The sequence below is a fragment of the Apteryx mantelli genome, chromosome 3, assembly GCF_036417845.1.
Source record: "Apteryx mantelli isolate bAptMan1 chromosome 3, bAptMan1.hap1, whole genome shotgun sequence".
Classification (NCBI taxonomy): Eukaryota; Metazoa; Chordata; class Aves; order Apterygiformes; family Apterygidae; genus Apteryx; species Apteryx mantelli.
The window spans coordinates 23,143,035-23,161,980 of NC_089980.1; the positions used below are offsets into that span (position 1 = coordinate 23,143,035).

General features: G+C 43.6%; 2 protein-coding genes across 2 annotated transcripts in view; one reads left to right on the forward strand and one right to left on the reverse strand.

Annotated features, from left to right (window-relative positions):
* The window catches only part of LOC106482724 (calpain-2 catalytic subunit), a 28,494-nt gene extending 15,664 nt beyond the window's left edge, over positions 1-12,830 (forward strand). The window contains exons 11-21 of the mRNA XM_067292910.1: positions 1,121-1,132; positions 2,612-2,823; positions 4,380-4,416; positions 5,267-5,332; positions 6,078-6,135; positions 7,377-7,441; positions 9,260-9,328; positions 10,414-10,492; positions 10,881-10,997; positions 11,505-11,563; positions 12,415-12,830. Of these exons, the coding sequence (XP_067149011.1) occupies positions 1,121-1,132; positions 2,612-2,823; positions 4,380-4,416; positions 5,267-5,332; positions 6,078-6,135; positions 7,377-7,441; positions 9,260-9,328; positions 10,414-10,492; positions 10,881-10,997; positions 11,505-11,563; positions 12,415-12,438 (798 nt within the window). The 3' untranslated portion in view covers positions 12,439-12,830. The remainder of the gene's footprint in view (positions 1-1,120; positions 1,133-2,611; positions 2,824-4,379; positions 4,417-5,266; positions 5,333-6,077; positions 6,136-7,376; positions 7,442-9,259; positions 9,329-10,413; positions 10,493-10,880; positions 10,998-11,504; positions 11,564-12,414) is intronic.
* A 1,136-nt stretch (positions 12,831-13,966) lies between these two features.
* The window catches only part of TP53BP2 (tumor protein p53 binding protein 2), a 48,370-nt gene continuing 43,390 nt past the window's right edge, over positions 13,967-18,946 (reverse strand). The window contains exons 17-18 of the mRNA XM_067292909.1: positions 17,520-17,719; positions 13,967-14,761 (exon numbers count right to left, since the gene is read on the reverse strand). Coding sequence (XP_067149010.1) covers positions 14,720-14,761; positions 17,520-17,719 — 242 coding nt within the window. The 3' untranslated portion in view covers positions 13,967-14,719. The remainder of the gene's footprint in view (positions 14,762-17,519; positions 17,720-18,946) is intronic.

Sequence of the window (18,946 nt, forward strand, 5' to 3'; positions counted from 1 at the left end):
GAGATACTCAGACCTAGACAGCAGAAGGTCTTGAGCAATCTCATCCAGCTTTGATATTGGCCTTGCTTTGAGTAGATGGTTGGACCAGATGATCTGCAGAGGTTCCTTCTTACCTATATCGCTCTGTGCTTCTAAATGCAGGAGCAGGGAAAGTGTTTACAAAAACTAAGAAGTGCAGAAATTCAGGCTGAGCTTAACTTATCATGCTGTAGTAAAAAGAGGAGCTACAGTAGGGATCTGACCCAGGACATGATGCTCTCTGGGATATCTGCGCTAGCATGGAAAGTAATCCCAGCAGCAGAACCAGCCGAAGCACCTGTAAACCTCGTTCTGCTGCAAAAAGGGTCAGAAACGTGTCTGTGGTAACTCTTTCATCAAAACATTTAGAGGTGTGTTGTTCAGAGCTGCAAAGCAGAGCTGCTGTGCCTAACTGGCTCTGGAAATAGGAATAATGCTTTTACCTGAGATTTGTGATTTTTTTACAGAAATCGGTAATTCCTGTAGTTGTAGGCAATAGATGCAACTGCTTTCTTTCTCAATATCCCAGCTTGGAAAAAGCTTGTCAAAGAATCTGCTCCCCACAGGCAAATGAGGTTTTAAAGCAAAGCTGGGTCCCCTGAGCCCATAAGGAAACAGAAAACTGCGTTATTATATTGCTTGGCCCCTCTTCCTCTGCCGCTCGTGGAGAGGTCAGCGGGTGAAAGAGAAGGTGGTAAGAAAGAATAAAGGAACTGAGTCTGTGAAAAATACCACTGGCTGTTCCCAGGCCCATCAGAAGAGCTGTATGGGTGTCTCACAGTGGGCTGCAGGGTAGAGCGTCAGCAGGAAAACATGATCAGCTTGGCTAAATCTGCGCTAGTCTCTGCCCACGCTGCTCGGGCAAGCCCTCCCCGAGCAGCCCCGGGCGGCTCCAGGACCGAGTCGGGAGCGGAGGCAGCATTAAGCAGCGTGGGTGACATGGGCTCAGCACTCAAGTTCCCTCCCTCGTTGCCTGTTGGTTCTTTTGGTGTGTCTTTTGGTTTTTTTCCTCCCGAAGCATGTGGGTGGACCCTCTAAACAGCGGTGGAAAGAAATAGCCCTGGAACAACAAACAAGTAACTTTACCCCTATCTCCTTGCAGGTGCCCCCAGAGGTACGTAGTACGGATTGGTGTTCAAGGTGCACAGTTGGGGATGAATGGCTTGGGGGAAGAGACTGTTAAGAGGATGCTCCTTCCCTGGCTGTACAGAGTCATGTTGACTGCGCAGAGTCTAAAGTGAGAGGCCGTTTACTCTGGAAGTGGGCCTGGGCTCATGTTTGATTTTCAGAGCGTCTTGGCTACGGGTAAGAGCTGTCTGTACTGCAGAAATTTGCCAAAGCTGCTCTGTCCCTGGTCTTCCCCAAGCCCAGAACCATACCTACTCCCGCAGAACACAGCTGGGTTTTTTTCAGGTTTGCACAAAGTTCGTGTTTGACACACAGCTAATATTCCAAATAAGAGTTTATCTGCATTTCCTTAAGCACTCTGTTTTCTTCTTTTCCAGCTTCTATCTGCAGCTAGTTAATAGCAGGCCCTAGGCACCAGAGGTGTGTGCAACACAGTGAGATATGTCAGCAGTACAAGGCAGCTGCAGCACCTCTGAGCTGTTGCTTCTCAGAGGAACAAATGAGGTTGAGCAAAATGCCGGGGTGACCTCGGTACATGGCTGCCTGCACCTGAGAGGGTGCACGCAGAGTGCCCGGGGCACCTCACACCTCCTGAGGCAATGCTCAAAGCATCATGCAGCGTAAGTTGCTATAATGTAAAGCATGTTTTCCCCAGGCAGGAATTTTTCTTTTCTCTGTTCATCACATTTCTTATGTAGCTTTTGAATGTTTTAGCAGCGTTCTGACAGCTGCTCAACTCTTAGCCTAGTGGTCCAAAAAACTGATTTGTATAAAAAAGCAACTCAGACTACAGCCCCTTGACTTTTTTCCCACCATATGTGGAATTTTTTATCCCACCCACCATTGCAACAGGTCTGACAAGTTTTGCATCCTTAAAAGCCTGGGAAGGCTGCAAGGAGGAGGTTTCCAGACAGTCCATGTTCCTTATACTTGCTTCTAGATCTGAGGTGGCTGACCTTGATAAACCCTGTGCAGAAGAGTTTATTCTGCAAGATGTTACACTCCAAATATGTTTTTATAAAGCGTAATGTTTCTTTTATCCTTAAAGGACTTCAGAACTGGGCTCACTGCCTCAAGGCAGTCTGCCTTCATAGGCAGAGCTGAGCTGAGATGCCCTGGTGGTGCCAGCTCTTGAGAGTAGAGAAATATCAGCGGTAAAACATTTAGCTTTAAAGAAAGATGGTTGGTGGTAAGAGTTTGCCAAATTGCCTTCACAGACTATTCATCTGTAAAACATACGCGTGACTTGAATGTCTTACTGAGATGATCTGCAAAATGCACTTGCGCCTGCGGCTCAGGAGTACTGTGATGGGATGCCCCTTGCCCTTTCTTTTCTCTCTTAATTCTGTTGAACTGATATCTTTCTTTTCAGACTTAGCTAATTATAATTTCTATTATATTCTTAATTCCTACATGCAAATACATGCACATCGTGGGGGTTTTCTCTTTCTTTGCTTTTCATAAGTTTTCTGGCCAGACGAATGTTCATCTGAGCAAAAACTTTTTCCTGACAAACAAAGCAAGAGAAAAATCGAACACCTTTATCAACCTCCGAGAAGTGTTGAACCGGTTCAAGCTTCCTGCGGGAGAATACATCATCGTGCCCTCTACCTTTGAACCCGACAAGAATGGGGATTTCTGCCTCCGAGTCTTCTCTGAAAAAAATGCGGATTCCAAGTACGTGACTGTTCTGTAACTACTTAACCGCAGTAAGTGCGTGTGCGCTGGGTGGGAGCCTGGGAGGATGGAGCAGCACGGCAACAGGGTAAAGCAGCGTGACCTGTTAACGCCTTTAAGTCTGTAAAGTGTGTTTTTGTTGACAGCCCTGCCTGAGAGGCCAGCGGTGGAAAGGGGCTGCTTGGTGTGTTCGCAGGCAGCCTCTGATGCCGGGCCCGGGCTCTCCCGGCCGCGGGCGGCTGGGGAGGGTCGTCTCCTCCCGGCGCAGGGACGAAAGCTGGACCCTGCGCGCGGCCCCGCGCCGGAGGGGGCCTCTGCCTGCGAGCGGCAGTCTGAACCCGTGGGCACCTCGTGGGAAGGGGTCGTGCTGGTTCTTGTCTGTCCCTGGACAGACTGGCTGTGCTATATCCTACCTCAGTATTAAACTCGCTTTGAGTTGAGCGTAGTCCGGCTGAAGCCTCCAAGACCTGGCTGAACGGGAGAAGCATCCTTCGCTCTAGCGGTTGTGCCTTGAATGACCAGAATGAGAGTTTGTGAGGATATTTTGTGTTTAATTCCCCTTTCTTGTCTCAGTGCTAGTCTGGAAATAGAAGCAATAGAGAAACTGTTTCCCTGTGTGCAACAGAGGAAAGTTTGAGTAAACATAGCAAGAAGGAATGAGATATTTTTGGTGGTGATTTATTTTAGTCCCACCCCTGGCTGGGCAGGGGTCTGAGCAGGTAGGCTGGGGTCTTAGGAAGGTGTTTCCTGGTCTTCCGTATCTATTTCCTAATTCTAAGCAAGCAAAAATCTTTCTGCTATGCAGTAGTCTTTCCTTACACATTTTCTTTAGTAGTGAGAAAACTGGGACTGTAGTTGCGTAAAGGCATATTGAGTTTTTGATTGGCCTTTAGCCATGCTTAAACGCTGTCCTTAGGTGTGATGAACCCACAGAGGCTGATGAACAGTGTGACATGCTTCTCCCTGTGGTCTGTGCACATGCCTGTAAACACAGGTCAGAGGACATCTGAGCTGTGCTGCTGGGCTGGATTTCCTGTGCAAATCACCTGAATACACTAACCGCATCTGGGAGCTTGTCCGAGTATCTTTTGGGCATTACTTTTTGCTTTAAAAATATAAAATTTTATATGCGTGTGTGTGTATATGTATATATGCATGTATGTGTGTGTATATGTGTATGTATTTATTTATTTTTAAAAAATAGTGATTGGATACAAGTTTGATTTGCACCCAAGAGCCGGGCCCTGGGCTGCAGTCTGTGGGCAGTGGCACTGAATGACCCAAAGGATTGTGTCTGACCCTACACTCTGTCTGGGACTCGGGAGGACATGGCAGTTTGTAAGGTGTTTTGAAACTCTGTTGCCAGAGCTGGCAAAACAGTGCTTTCACTGGTGGCGTTCAGTGTTTGTGGTTGATTACTCCAGTGACCTCTTGGCTTTGAACGTTCACCATTATTACCATAATTTAAAGAATTCCTCTTTAACTGAAACTTTAAGTAAGGACATCAGAAAAGTGACTTTTTCTTTGTTTTTAATATCAATCTCTATTTTTTCTAGGGTTATAGATGATGAAATTGAGGCCAATTTTGAAGAGGTATATCGTAACTTAAATATTGTAAATTGAGATAATTTTGTCATAAATAAACGGGGTGGATTATCCTGTGCAGCACAGCAGGGTAGTATTTTTCTATAAATGTTATCAAGAACTTTGGAAAGAGATCTTTGGATATCCGTAGCTGAATGCCCAGCAAAGACAATGGAAACATCACAGGCAATATTGCTACGAGTGAACTTAGCCTTTTCAGGTACACGGTCAGTCACTGCCTGCAGAAGTAACTGAAGCCAAAGGAAATTCCCTTTGCTCTCCAGACCTAGATAGCAGCACACTGCAGGCTCAGGAAGCCCTTTAGCCATGTGTGTGTTTTTGCATGCAGTGTTGTTTCCATGCATAAGAGGTGGCTCCCCATATGTTTAGTCTTGCCAAAGTTGGGAATCTCGCCTCCTAATGCACCATGTTGTATGTCTATCACTTTGTGTGATTTTTTTTTTTGCAAGGTGAGAACTTACATTTTGCTTGCTTTTCTTTAAGTGGAGACAGCTGGTCCAACAGTAGTAGTAGCAGCAGCAGTGAAGTTCTGGGTTTGGTTGTTTGGGGTTTTTTTTGGATAAAATAAAGACTTAATTTGATATTTGATTTTTATTTCTTTTTATTTCTCTTTTTAAGTAAAAGTCATTAGAAAAAAATCTTAATTCCTGCAGTGTTTGCAGCACCAGCATTTTGAGCAGCCCTGAAAATAAAACCGATTATAATCAAAGCAAAATTACTGTGTACCTTCAACTTTGCAATTTAAATCGCACTGTTTTACTAGAGGCAAGGATATGCATTAAATACTTCTCTGTCAGAAAAGTTCCGGCTTTCAGTATTCTGCCTTTCTCTTTTGTAGGCTGAGATCAGTGAAGATGACATTGAACCCAGCTTTAAAAAGCTCTTTGGACAGCTAGCAGGAAGCGTGAGTATTTTTTGTTATGTCTTACTGGTAGCACAGGCGAGTGGATCAGAGAGGTCCCTTGCCTCACATGCAGTTTAATTCCTGTGCTGAGTCAGATTTCAAACACATGTGTGTAGCTGTGCATGCAGACATCTGTGTAGTTAGCCATCTACTTATACTCTGGACTTCTTGGAGCCTCTGGCAAGCAATCTCCGTTCTCTTTGAACTCCAGACTTGACGTTCATCTCTGCAGGGGTGTCCCAGAGGCAGCGCAGGTGGTCTGTGCGCACACCGAGGCGCGCGGGTTCCCCTCTGCGGCAACAGCAGGCTGGGTTGCCTCTCCTCCCTAGGCTTATCTCGGCTGCGCTCGGGGGAATGTACCGCAGCCCCGGTAGCGCACCGCCACGGGAGCGGAGTGAAACCTCGCTGGGCAGCTGCTGCTGCTGGACGAGCTTACAGCCTGCGTTTCCGTAACCACATGCTGAGAGCTCCTGCCTGCTTTGTGGGGGCAGTGGGCAGGCCAGGGGCATCCGGACTGGCCTCTGTGCAGGTGCAAGTGTTTCTCCCAGAAGGTGTGGTAGAAAGGCAGGACTTGCAAGTAAGGTATGGCCTGCACCATATAGCCTGCAATACAAGGCATTGACAGAAGCTCCTAGGGGATACTCAGATTTGGCAAACTCACCCGAAGGAGTCTAAAGGCTGCTTAGGAGATGGTGTCTGCACCCCCAGTTACCGAACTTTGATTTTATTTTCCCCTTTTCCACAGGATGCGGAGATCTCCGCCTTCGAACTGCGCAGTATCTTGAATAAAATCATGGCTAGACGTAAGTACCTTCCTCCAGCTGTCTTTCACTTGGCCCCTAGCAGGTTACAGGTGGGACCCCAAGAGCACAGAGCACACCACTAACTTATGCAGGGTCAGATCCCTGGCCTCTGCTCCAGACCTGCAGCTTGCCCTCTCTGTATTGCCAAGGGCCCGTACTCTGCTCCTTCAGGGGGCTGCAGAAACGCTTGGGCTGTGCCTGAGCCAAAGGCATGTTTTACAGGACGTGTGCTTTGGCAGGGTGCATATGGATTCCTGGTAAAAATGGATGCCTGATATCCTGGGACATGAAGAGGGACTGGTGTGATTAATGTTCGATAATGAACAAGGGAGGGTATTGCTACTTCAGTATTGAATGATTCAGGATTCAAACCTGACATGAAACATTAAATGATAAGTTGGCACTCAGGTTATCAGACAAACTGGCTGCTGCCATTTCTGCAAACTGTAAGCAACGGCCCCCTCATGGGAGCCTACTAACAGTACTCTGCGAGGGACGGTCACCAGGCATCCTACTGTTGTGTGTTCCTCGGGAGCTGGAGTTAGCATCACGACTTGCACAGCTGCAGAGTCCGCCTGTGCATCCGCCTCGTCCCCTGGAGAGGGGGGAGCTGCAGCAACCTGCACCAGTCAGTGGTCTGGGGTATCCCTGACAAGGAGGAGAAACTTTAAATCTCTGGGCTTCCCTGAGTTTTTCTGTGAAGTCATTCAGAGCTTGTTGCTGGATTATTTTCCCTTCCATTAAACAGTGCTTGAGCTTGGAGAAATAAGTTTCCTTAATTTCCACAATGAAATCTTAGAGATACAGTACAGTCCTGGCTGCCTGGCTGTGTGCACCAGCCAGTTAACAGTTGTGTATTATTTGTAACCAGGCTTGATTTGATGTTCTTCCCCTGCATGAAGCTGTCTCCTGTTGACTGCCACAGGGGCTCAGACGTTCACCTTGTCCACAAAAGTCCACCCTTGTCTTTGCTGGCAGACAAGAGGTGCTTGATCTCTCTCTGTGCTTCTGTAGCACACGTGCAAACCAGACTGATTGGGGTGTTTACTTGGGGAAACATCCCAGCTAACTTTCACCCTAGATTCCATTGTCCGGAAATCACAGGGAGGCAGGTGACTAGTGGCCTGTTTGCCTGCTTCAGTGCCGTGTCTCTCTTGTGCAAAACAAGAACCCAAGCTATTCAGGAAGGTGCTGTGGTAGAGCATGCAGCAATAATCCTGTCTTTTGCTCTTTCTTTACAGGCCAGGATATTAAATCGGATGGCTTTAGTATTGAGACATGCAAAATAATGGTTGATCTGTTAGATGTATCCTTTAAGGCTGCTCCTAGGCAATATTCTTCTGCCTGTGCTAAAGTAGGTGAGCTGCTGCCTTTCTAGTGGCAGGTCCATACCGATGTATTAGTGACTCCTAAGGGGAGGAAGCTGGATTTACCCGGGTTCCCCTGCATGGAAATGGTAGCCCTTGCTTTTGCTGATGACTGTGGCAGCCGCTTTTTCTCAGGCGGTGGGGAAAGTCCGTCTTCAGAGAGGATCATCTGCTTTAAAGTCTTCCCCACTGCTGCGGGTTCTGGTTTAGCTGGTGACAGTGACGGTGGTGCTGGGGAAAGGCACTGGCTCGCAGTGCGTGGCGCAGATAGCCTTGACTGAGGGAATTTGAATGTGCACATCTGGGTGCACGGACCTGGGTTGGTTTTTTTTTGCTTTTTTTTTTCCTGTTCTACAATGGCTGGTTTTGGTAAGGGCATTTTAAAGCCGTAAGGACTTAGAAAATAAGGCAAGCAAGCAGCAGGAAGCTAGGCAGTATGCTGGTTTTTTGGAGCTGCTACTACAAAGAATAAGGGCAAAAGTGTAGGATGAGGGATTCGAGTCTAAGAATAGTTGTGTTCAGTTTGTCCGTGAAGTGGGAGTTGAATTGCATAGTCAGAAAAAGGAAAAATTACTAAAAGAAGATGAAGCTCTGCTATAATTTGATGTAAAATGTGGCAGTCCCTAGGGGCACTCCAGCAGTTTTGGGGAGAGATGCAATGACAGGTTTCTTTTGGTAACTGTTTGTTCAAGAGCTTAAAATTCTGTAAATAGCAGGCTTGCTTGTGGCTTCCTCCTGTTTTACAGTCCAGACTTACAACTCATGCTCCTATAACTGTACTGAACTACCTATGCAGAACAAAATGGCATCATCTCTGCTCTTTTATGCATGTATTACAAAAGGTAAAGAAAAGCCACAGAGGAGCAGAAAGTTTGGGGAACTAATCTCTGTTTAAATGAATCAGTCAGTCTCATCTTATTGGTTTAGAAATTAAAGCACAAAAGGAAATCTTGTAGAACAGTTGTGTATTCAACAGGATGAGTTTGAGAGAAACAAGCTTCATCGACGACTTGCATCCTTTTCTTTAATTGCAATTTGCAATTTGTGAGGAAGAGTGTTGCCAGCAGGTGGAGGGAGGTGATCCTCCCCCTCTACTCAGCCCTGCTGAGGCCACATCTGGAGTACTGCGTCCAGTTCTGGGCTCCCCAGTACAAGAGGGATGTGGCACTACTGGAGCAAGTCCAGCGAAGGGCTACAGAGATGATTAGGGGACCTGGAGCATCTCTCTTATGAGGAAAGGCTGAGAGAGCTGGGCCTGTTTAGCCTGGAGAAGAGAAGGCTGAGAGGGGATCTTATTAATGTGTACAAATATCTTAAGGGAGGGTGTCAAGAGGATGGGACCAGACTCTTTTCAGTGGTGCCCAGTGACAGGACACGAGGCAACAGGCACAAACTGAAACATGGACAGTTCCATCTGAACATGAGGAAAAACTTCTTCACTGTGAGGGTGACAGAGCACTGGAACAGGTTGCCCAGAGAGGTTGTGGAGTCTCCTTCTCTGGAGATAGTCAAAACACGCCTGGACGCGATCCTGTGCAAGGTGCTCTAGGTGACCCTGCTTGAGCAGGGGGGTTGGACTAGATGATCTCCAGAGGTCCCTTCCAACCTCAACCATTCTGTGATTCTGTGATTAATCAGAAGAACTGTGACTCTGTAACTTTTTAAGTCAACACTGCCGCTCTGCGTAAACCTAGCAAAGGAGGTGGGGGGGAAACACTTTTTCTTCCTTCTAAAGAGATTACCTTAACTCAAACAAGAATGATGGGAGCGGTAAACTGGGACTGAAGGAATTCCACACGCTCTGGACAAAGATTCAGAAATACCAGGTAAGAGGCAGCCTTTTTGAGAGAACATACCATAACATAGAGGTGGTTGTAGATTGATTTGTTTCATACAATATATAGATATTAGAGAGTATGGGTGCCAATTTCTGTATGCAGCACCTTTTGTATATGATCACTGAAAACTGTATTTTATTCAGTTGGAGGGGGAAAAAAAAGTTCAGTAAGCATCTTTTATTCTGAGGGAGACAGGGGCCCTCAGCTGCTAGTGATGCCCACAGCGTTTCACAAGGTAAGGACAGAAGGGAAAGGGAAACACAAGGACAGCAGTCAAATGTATACAGTAAAACCTGCGTTATTTAACTCCCACATTTGTCCTAGTTGAACCTGAGCAATGCTAATCAATCAAATAGTGAAACTAACAATACAACCAAAAAATCCTCCCAAACCAAATCCATCTACCTGAGGTGGCAGGTGATAAAAATCAGGTTATTTTCTTTCGTGTTTTACTTGGCAGCTCCATGCTGTCTGCCTGAGACCATGCTGACTAAGAGCTGGGTGGCAATCAGACTTCCCAAAAAACATGGACACAACTGGGGACTTGCAGAACCAGGGACTCGCTTTAGCTCGTGATGCGTTTGTGTCCTCAGTCCCCAAGGTTTTACTCCTCAGAGCCAACATGTGTGACAGCTTGTCCATCAAATGCCTGGTAGAGGACTGTAGGAACAGCTGCCTCTCTTCCTGGCTCGCGCTCTGAGGGTTTGGGGGGTTTTGTTTGCTCACCCCCTAAAACATTTAGCCTTCCCACTTTGCAGTGCATGTTTAGCGTAGGGCTTCCTGCTGGCTTTGTTAGTGGTGCTGCAGTTGTACATGGGCATTGAAGAAACTCTCCAGAGTCTTTATCCAGTCTGGCTGCCTCATTGAAACATTTGGGTGTTTCTAAAGCTGCTTTTAGATGAACTCGGGGATGTACGTGCGCAGTCCTTCTGACAAACGTTTTGAACGTCCCTGAGCAAAGTGCAGGCTGCATTTTGAAATATTTGACTTCTGACTGAAGCCAAAACTTCAGCTGAAGCTGACTGAAGCTCTGAATTATTGACCAGTTTGACTGTGGTTTTTGTGTTCTGCAGAAAATTTACAGAGAAATTGATGTGGATCGATCCGGTACCATGAACTCATATGAGATGAGGAGAGCACTGGAAACAGCAGGTTTTGTCTTGTTGTGTCTTTTTATGATTTTATCAATTTCAAGCTAGCGATACATGCTCCCTGGCCTCCTTTATAATCATTTCAGACCTCTTTACCTAGATCAGTGCTTTCAGGAATCAAATTTCCCTTTGCAGAGGCTCTAGGAATTCAGACTGTAACTTTTAAGCTGAAGAATATTGTGTACCTGTACCAGAAAGATCTCCGTTTATTCTGTATGCTTCGCCTGGACTCGTCTTTACGTAGCAATGTCTTGCCATACAGGCACACTAAAAGCATCTCAAACAAGGGACCTGTTTACAGTTTTCTTTAGAGACGGGTTTTGGTGCGGTTTTTTTGTGGGTTTGGGGTGTTTTGTTTGTTTGTTTTAATCCTTGGTATTTTATTTTAGGGTTCAAGTTGAACTGCCAGTTACTTCAAGTCATTGTGGCTCGTTTTGCTGACGAAGAGCTCATCATTGATTTTGATAACTTTGTCCGGTGTCTGATTCGGCTGGAAACTTTGTTCAGTGAGTACACACTTAATAACGAAGCACATGCTGTAGCTTTGTGTTTTCAAATACAGTGTGGGAAACTGTACTGGTACCAAAGTCGCTTCAAAACTGAAGTAAAAATCCTGCAACCCAGTCTGTGCCCTACTCCTAGAAATCAGCCTTCTACATCAGACTGCTGGAGCGAAGCCAGAGTCTTTCATGCAAACAAATGTTGAGTTAAAAAAGAACTTTTTTTTTCTAAATGGTCTGAGAAATACTTCTAATATTACAGATGGGACCATTAAAATACACGCAGTCCCTTTGGCAAGTAGTTCTTGTACACTAGCGCAGTTACAAGGCTTTTCCTATATGTGGATATACATTTTTCCCAATGTTTACAGTTGTCCCATTCTGTTTGGATGTAGACCACTTTCATTAACTTAGAATCTGGGAGGAAATTCCTTTTTGATCTGAAGCACAAGAGCACATCTTTCTAATTAGTTCCTGTATTCATCCTCACCTGTGATTTGTCTCATACCACAGAAATGTTTAGAAAACTGGATACTGAGAAAACTGGAGAAATAGAATTGAACCTCGTTACCGTAAGTTGATTTAGATCTAAAAAGCCTGTTCTCTGGGTGGGGTGGGGGCAACAGCAGGGACTGTCCTACTCCAGTCTGACTGCTTGGGGCTGGTTGTATATGTGTTCACACATATTATGGTTTTAAGTAGCTCGTGTATTTATATGCAGCTTTAAGAAAGGTTACCCTTTTTTTTAAAATGTTCCTACATCAAATCTTACTCTCTAACAAGCTAAATAAGTTACTTTAACCAGAAGCCTCTTATAGTTTACTTGCAGTAATTTGGGTTGAAACCTATGCAGGCCTCTTCCCCACTTTTTCTATCAATAACAGGGAGAATTGTATGTATGGTATTGACTCAAAAAAGGTCACCGTGTGTGCCCTGTGGCAACAACTCAGCTAGAAGGAAACGAGCCTCCTACATGTTTTTGATTCACCTGTTACATGAACATAAGTTATTATTTCCTTCAGGATGTAATGGAGGAACAGGTTGCCCAGAGAGGTTGTGGAGTCTCCTTCTCTGGAGATAGTCAAAACACACCTGGATGTGATCCTGTGCAATGTGCTCTAGGTGACCCTGCTTGAGCAGGGGGTTGGACTAGATGATCTCCAGAGGTCCCTTCCAACCTCAACCATTCTGTGTTTCTGTGAACATGCAGATCATTCCAAAGTTCTTATGCATTTGTGGCCTTAACTTAAATGAGGTATAAATTTAAATAGTTCAGGAAATATCATCCAAAATTACTTTCTTTAAGAATACTTAGACTTTCCTCCTCATGCTAGAAATAGAAATGCGCATAGTTGCAACAGGTATTTTTGCTAAACTTAACCTTGGCCCATGTTCTCTTTTTCTGTGTCTTTGTCATATATAGTGGCTGTGCTTTACTATCATTTGAAACACTGACATCAGCTGAAGACGTCTCAAAAAAAGATCACAATCATGTGAGGATAATCATGCAACGTACTGGGAAAAAAATAGTGGATGTGCCTTAAATTATGAATGGTGACTTCTAACAGTTACTAGAAGGAATCAGAGTTCTAATTCAACAACTGAAGAATCTGCAGCCTTATTTTAGATAGGACAGTCTTTATCTGCTAGTATATAGCCTCTGTCCAAAAGCTTTAATTTAGTAAATCCTCAATGTAACTTTTGAAAATACTGCTTTGCTAGTATCTTCATATTTATTATATGCTATATGACTTCTGAGGGGAAAAAAAAAAAAGCTGCTTATAGACTGACAGTCTGGTTCATTAAGTGCTTTCTGAATAACAGCACGTTTAACTTCTGCTTGGTCCTGTGTATCTGCAACTAGAAAAGGGATGGTGTTGCACATCTTGAACACTGGTGTTTAGGTTAGATATACATCATCTCTTACGTTTGCAGTCAAGTCCTAACATTATTCAGGTTAAATAGTCTTTGAAGTACTGGTGTGACCAAACTGAGGACAAGTCTTTCCATCCTGCCCATTGAGGTCCCTATGGCAGGAGGCTGTTGGCACCCAGAGTCTTTAAGAGAAAGCCTGCACTCACACACATTCTTAATTTCCTGCATCTTATGTTCCTTTGAAATGCAAGAAATTACTTCCAGTGCTGTGTTTTCATATACATAAAGTTTGCAAGACCCTTACTCCTTCTCAAAATAGGCATGTGCTTCTTTGAGATGGGTTCTCACAGCATATATGCAGAACTTCAGTTGTCAGGAAGAAAATAAGTCTCCTTCTAAGGGAGAAACAACATTCTGGATCCAAAATGGTGAGGCACTGACAGATGTTCTGGTTGGATGTTGGTTACTGAAATGATAGGCAGCCTGATGCTTTAGAAGGCTAAGGGTAGGGAGGGTGAATTTTCCCAAGAATGTTGATCAATAGTCTATACCCTGTATTCTACCTATTAAAATTATGAGGCTGTGAACAGTGGCAGACCACTGCTTCAGAGACTTCTCACTACAGCTGACTTAATCTTGTCCACTTGAGGAACTGTGTCCTCTTTCCTACTAACAATTTCCTGTATTTATGGGTGCATTTTCAGAAAGCAGTGAACATGAGCCTGAAGGTGATGTAGAGAGGAGCTTTACAAAAATTCCTTTCCCTCAAGGAAAGATTTGATCCTAAGTAATACTCCTTGGCCAACGATTACTCCTGAGCAGATAGATACAAAGGATAGTTCTATGGGAAAGGTTTTATTTCAAAAATACTTGTACCAAGTCTTTATTCTTACATGTGTCCCCCAGCTTCTAAGGTTAACAAAAGATACATGCAACTAACAGATAACGGCTAAGTTTTAAATGCAGAAAGTCAAGCCTCCTCCCCCCTTCAATACAGTAAGTAACTGAACGTTCCCATAACAGAATGGTACCTTGCATTGTTAACATTGTCAGATGGTCTAACATAAAAGCTTGACACTAAAATACCCAGGAGTTAAGGCTTACGAGGAAAAAAAGTTTAATGGTATCACAGTCAAATAAAAACAAGCTGTCAGGACTACAGAGAGTTTCTACACTTAGTTTTCAAAGTACAAAAGACAATAAATACAGGAGGCTCTTTGTAAAAAGAGGAGTCTAAAACTACATTGTCTGGTATATAGCACATAATATTTTGAATACATGGAATTCCTAAGATGCTACAGCATTTTAAAAGTTATTGCTCAATGCATTGGTCACATGTTTCTTACTGTTTAGATGCATTACAACTTAGCTACTTTAACAAATGTTCTGCTCATAGCAAAAACATTTGGGTGCTGTGCACGTACTTTAGATGACTTTAGTTTCTCCTGTCTGGAAAAAGCCTCAGGAAAAATGTGGACAAAGCCAGTCATCTGTTTCATGCCGACTCCTTCAAAGGTAAATTGAAAGGGTCCTTGTATTTATTGCAGAAAAATGTGAAATTCTTTTCTGCCATGCTTGAAAAAAATCAGAGTGGGTACCTGAACATTAGGCTTGCTTAGACCAAAGGTAGCAGAGTTTCATTTGCTTGTAACCACTATTTCATCTTGTAGAATGCCCGTTTCCATTTGCTAATGCATCAATCCTTCATTTGTTTTCAAAGCACATTCTTCATAGCTTTCAAATTACATTGTCATTGAAATAAGTCTCATGATACTGGAACCAACACAATTTTTTTTTTTTTTTTTTTAAGTCATCCATGATTAGTACTTCAAGAGTCTGGCTTCTGTACTAGTTCATGCCAAGCTTCTTTGTCTAGGTTTAATCCTTGGATACAGCTGGGGGTAAAACAGAAAAGAGATTTAAAATTTTAGTGCTTAAAATGGTACTTTTTCTTTATACTCTTTTTGGTGATACAATTCTAATATAATTTTTAGTGGCAAAGCATGCTCATAAAAAAGAAACACTCAGAGCACTACCAAAAGTAGATTTAGCATTCTTTGGGCAAGCTTAAAGGTACTAACTGTGTAAATACAAAAATACAGTTACAGCAAAAGGAAGGCACTGAAAAACAAGTAACAGAGAACCTTCAACTTGACCCATCTGGGTGGGCTAGGGAAAGTAGGTGGTTTTGTAAATCAAGAGACTTCTGTGTTCAATGAACTATGGGATTTTTCCCCTGATTTATAAATGGAAATAGGGAGGTGCTAAATTCTGTTTTGCTTTCTATCTCTCAGTGCATAACAGCATTTATAGATCTACAGCTTTGGGCAAGCTGAGAATCTGGCTGCCTAAGGACCATGGAACTACAGGAGCTGTGTATTAGTGGAGGGCCTGTAAATTCACGTAACGGCCGGGCAGTATCTCAGTAGCCTCCACCCCCTGGCCCCAAGCTGTGTGCCGTTCCCACGCGCTGGCTGGCTGCATGCGCCAAGGCACCGGCTACCTGAGCCCCTGCTGCAGGGTGCCGCTGGGCTGGGCACAGCGCTGCACGCGGCAGTGCCGAGACTCTTGGGGAGCTGTTACCTTCCACTCGCCAGTGACCCCCAGAACAAGTCCAGCTCTGCAAACTAGGGCTCTTGGCATACGGAAGGAGAAGGCTGCACTTCACACAGTTAGAAAGCTTAGCTCCTCCATGTTCTAAACTGCAGTGTGCATCTATACTACATCCCAGCCTTTTTCAGGTAGTTTTCTCCTTAAAGACACCCTTGAAGACATTCTCCATTCAAATGGACACTAGACTTCTTTCTCCTACTCAGCTAACGATTAAGAGAATGCCAGAAGCTTCACCTGCAAGACCTGTCCTCAGCCTGCTGACTGCGATTGCACCACCAGCAGAGATGGAGGCAGGACATTACACCTGATAACACCTGCTAGTGCTTCACTTGGTATTAGGAAGTCAGTATTTTGACAATAGTATCATGTTTGCATTCACTTCTAGAGTTCCTGCACAGCCTAGGAAGTTGGTGAACCAGGGAGAAGGGTAGAGTACTGATGCAGATGATTTCTTCCTTAGTTTTATTCAGTGCACCTAACTGCAAAAGAATAAAGCAGCTGTGATAAAAATACAACTTAATATAAGACTATGTTAAACTACCAAACATTCTTCTCTGGGCTGAACATCTTGGCCTGGATTTCAGCTGCTATATTAGAAGTCTAGTAGCTGCTTTTGAGAATAACCATGGCATGCTTAGGTAGCAATACAACCAAGACTAAACAGCCACAAGCGTGTAGCAGTTAGTGCTGGGTTTGGGTGGTTTTCCCAGAGGTTCCGTTCGGATTGCGTTGTGCTCACAAGGATGAGTCGCTATCCTCGTCTCTCCTGCATTGCCTGGTGCTTTTTTATTACAGAAGCACAAACACTGCTCATGTTCTTACACACCTGTGCTCCTGCTGAGCACACCAGCTGGTGAAGAAGCAGCACATGCACAATTCGCCCCAGGGCAGAAAAATAATAAGCCTTTGTTTCTGACCCAGGTGTGCAGGGCTGACATGTGTTTACATTTAGAGAGGAAAAGCTAAGCAAGCACTATGTCAGGGAGAATTTTATATTACTTTGTGGGTAGGCCTGGCCTAAAAATGATACAGAAATGAAAACTTATTTTGCATTAGATGTAGTTGCTCTGGAAGTCTAACCAGTTTAAGAATAAGGATTATCTGTATGAGGAAGAAGGTTCGGCCTCTTTCAAGCATCATACTTCAATCAGCTAAAATTCAAGGCAGTTAATCTTTAGCATTGGCAGAACCTCTTATCTCCTGCAGAAGGGTTACTGGATATGTAGAAAAAAATCTTAATGGAGCTTTTATACATGTGTCCATCTGCTACCGTTTTCTAGCAACTCAGTCACGAGGAGAAATATGGGGAAGTAATTGAAAATACCTCCTGTTATCTATACACAGCTGTTTAAAAAAAAAAAAAGCTAATACAGAAAAGGGGAGGGAAAGGAGAAGCCACTAACTTCAAGGCTTTTGACACATAGAAAAAATATTACTTAAAGAGCATAGGCCAAAGCATTGTCAAATTTCTGTTAAATTTGGCAATCTGATCTCTTTTTTCAATACTAGAAAAAGATAACTGTAGAATTTTGCAGTGTGCTTGTCTTAAGTTTCTATGTGAAACCATCTCAGAGCACAAGGTGCACTATGTACCCCCAGAATACGGACAGGGAGGGACTAGTGACTCATTCTTAATACAAGCCTCAGTTCTTAAGGTCCTCTGTGCCAGCATATCACTTGCTAAAAGGACATGAAGCCCAGTTTTGTTTACATGCTCAGGAGAACCTTACAGACACATCATATTCAGTAAAGTAGCTTTTTTCTGAGATAGGGAGGCAAGGTTAGAATTAGAATCTATGCACAGCAAGGTGGTGATATGTGCTTTTTTACATATCTATTAATATAGTCTGTGGTAAGTATCTGAATGGAGGGTGTTAACCCACTCTGCCAAAGGCATCCAGCTCCTTCCACTGAATAAATGGAGAGCTTCAACTCCTACCTTTGGAGTTCTGAAACTGCACCTAGCCTAGATGCATGAAAAGAATGCTATGAATACTCCATATAGCGTATTTTTCTGTAACTGTGGAAATAAGGACTTACCCCAAGCAGGTTGCGGGGTACGTAGCCTTCCTTGTCATTCAGCCGTGCCCACCACCACTCAATTTCATCTTCATCTTCCCGGTGCAGGATTGTCATGCAGTCTCCCTCTTTCATGGAGAGCTCATCATCATTCTGAGCCTCATAATCCCAGAGTCCATAAATCACTCCTTTGTTCATTATCCCCATTTTCTCCTGGACTCCTGCAACATTAAAATCAAAAGCAGCTCAATACAAAAATTGGATCCTGACATCAGACGGTTGGAAAGGCTGATGTACTCCTATAGGACAGCAGCCAGGAAAAAATACCTCAATTCCTGTCACACTTTGCACCTTGTTATCACTCTGAAAGTCATTCCCAGAATATGTGGTGTTAGGAAGTTAATCCTTGCAAACGGCAAACAGAGTCCTTCCTTACCTTCTATTCTTTGAACACAGTGTAAACGGTGAATGAACACGAGAGGAGCAGCGATTGATAAAAAGGTAAGATTTTTAGGCCAGTGTTCAGGCTTCCTGTGCATAAGTGATGAGCAAGAAACACTGGTTTGTATCCTTAGTTCACCAGTAATCTCTGTCTGTCAAAAGGAGACAACAGTGCCTGCTTATGTTGATCACCATGGTGCTGTTAAGTGAAAAAAGTTACCAATACACTCTGGCTTGTCATTTTCCCCAAGTATATCTACACTCCTTACAGGTGTTATTTAAAACTTGCTCTTTATTAGAATTTGAATATACATCTGTAGCCAAAGATGAAATACTCTCTCAGTATACATTCCTCAGCTTCTAGACAGCAAAAAAAAGGGATTTTAATCAACTGCTATACAAACTTTCTCTTAGCTAATTAGTCCATTTTAGATTAGTGAATCTTACTGGGTTTTTTGTTTGTACAAAACATGTTCTTAAAGACAAGTTCATTAAATCTTGAAAAGTATAAGATGACATACTTAAGCAACATCAGAGCTGTGATTTCAATGCTAAAAGACTAGTGGGGTAATTTAAACATACTTGCGTTTGTTAATGCTTTTCAGTGTTGTTCATTCTTTACAACAAAAAGGAATTAGGTAAATCAGTCAATACTATGCTTCAAATACTTTCCTAGGCAGTACACCCAGGTTTTTCATCTTACAGGCAACAGGCCAGATTTTAAGGCAACATCTGTTCTAGAAACAGAGATACACATCCCAAATTTCCTTTACAGCAGGAAAGATTTGCCAGTGAATGAATTTCTGTAGGCAGCCAGAAATAGTCACAGCAATAAGATTAAGTGCTAATGGAGCAATATGAGAATTTGATAGCCAAACAGTCAAAATATCAAGAGGTACCTTAGTTTCAACAGTTTCAGTTTGGAAAAGATGACAATAAGCGAAAGCCTTACAATCCTTTCAAGACCCACTGAAAAGTATCTCATAATAATTTATTTTATATATATA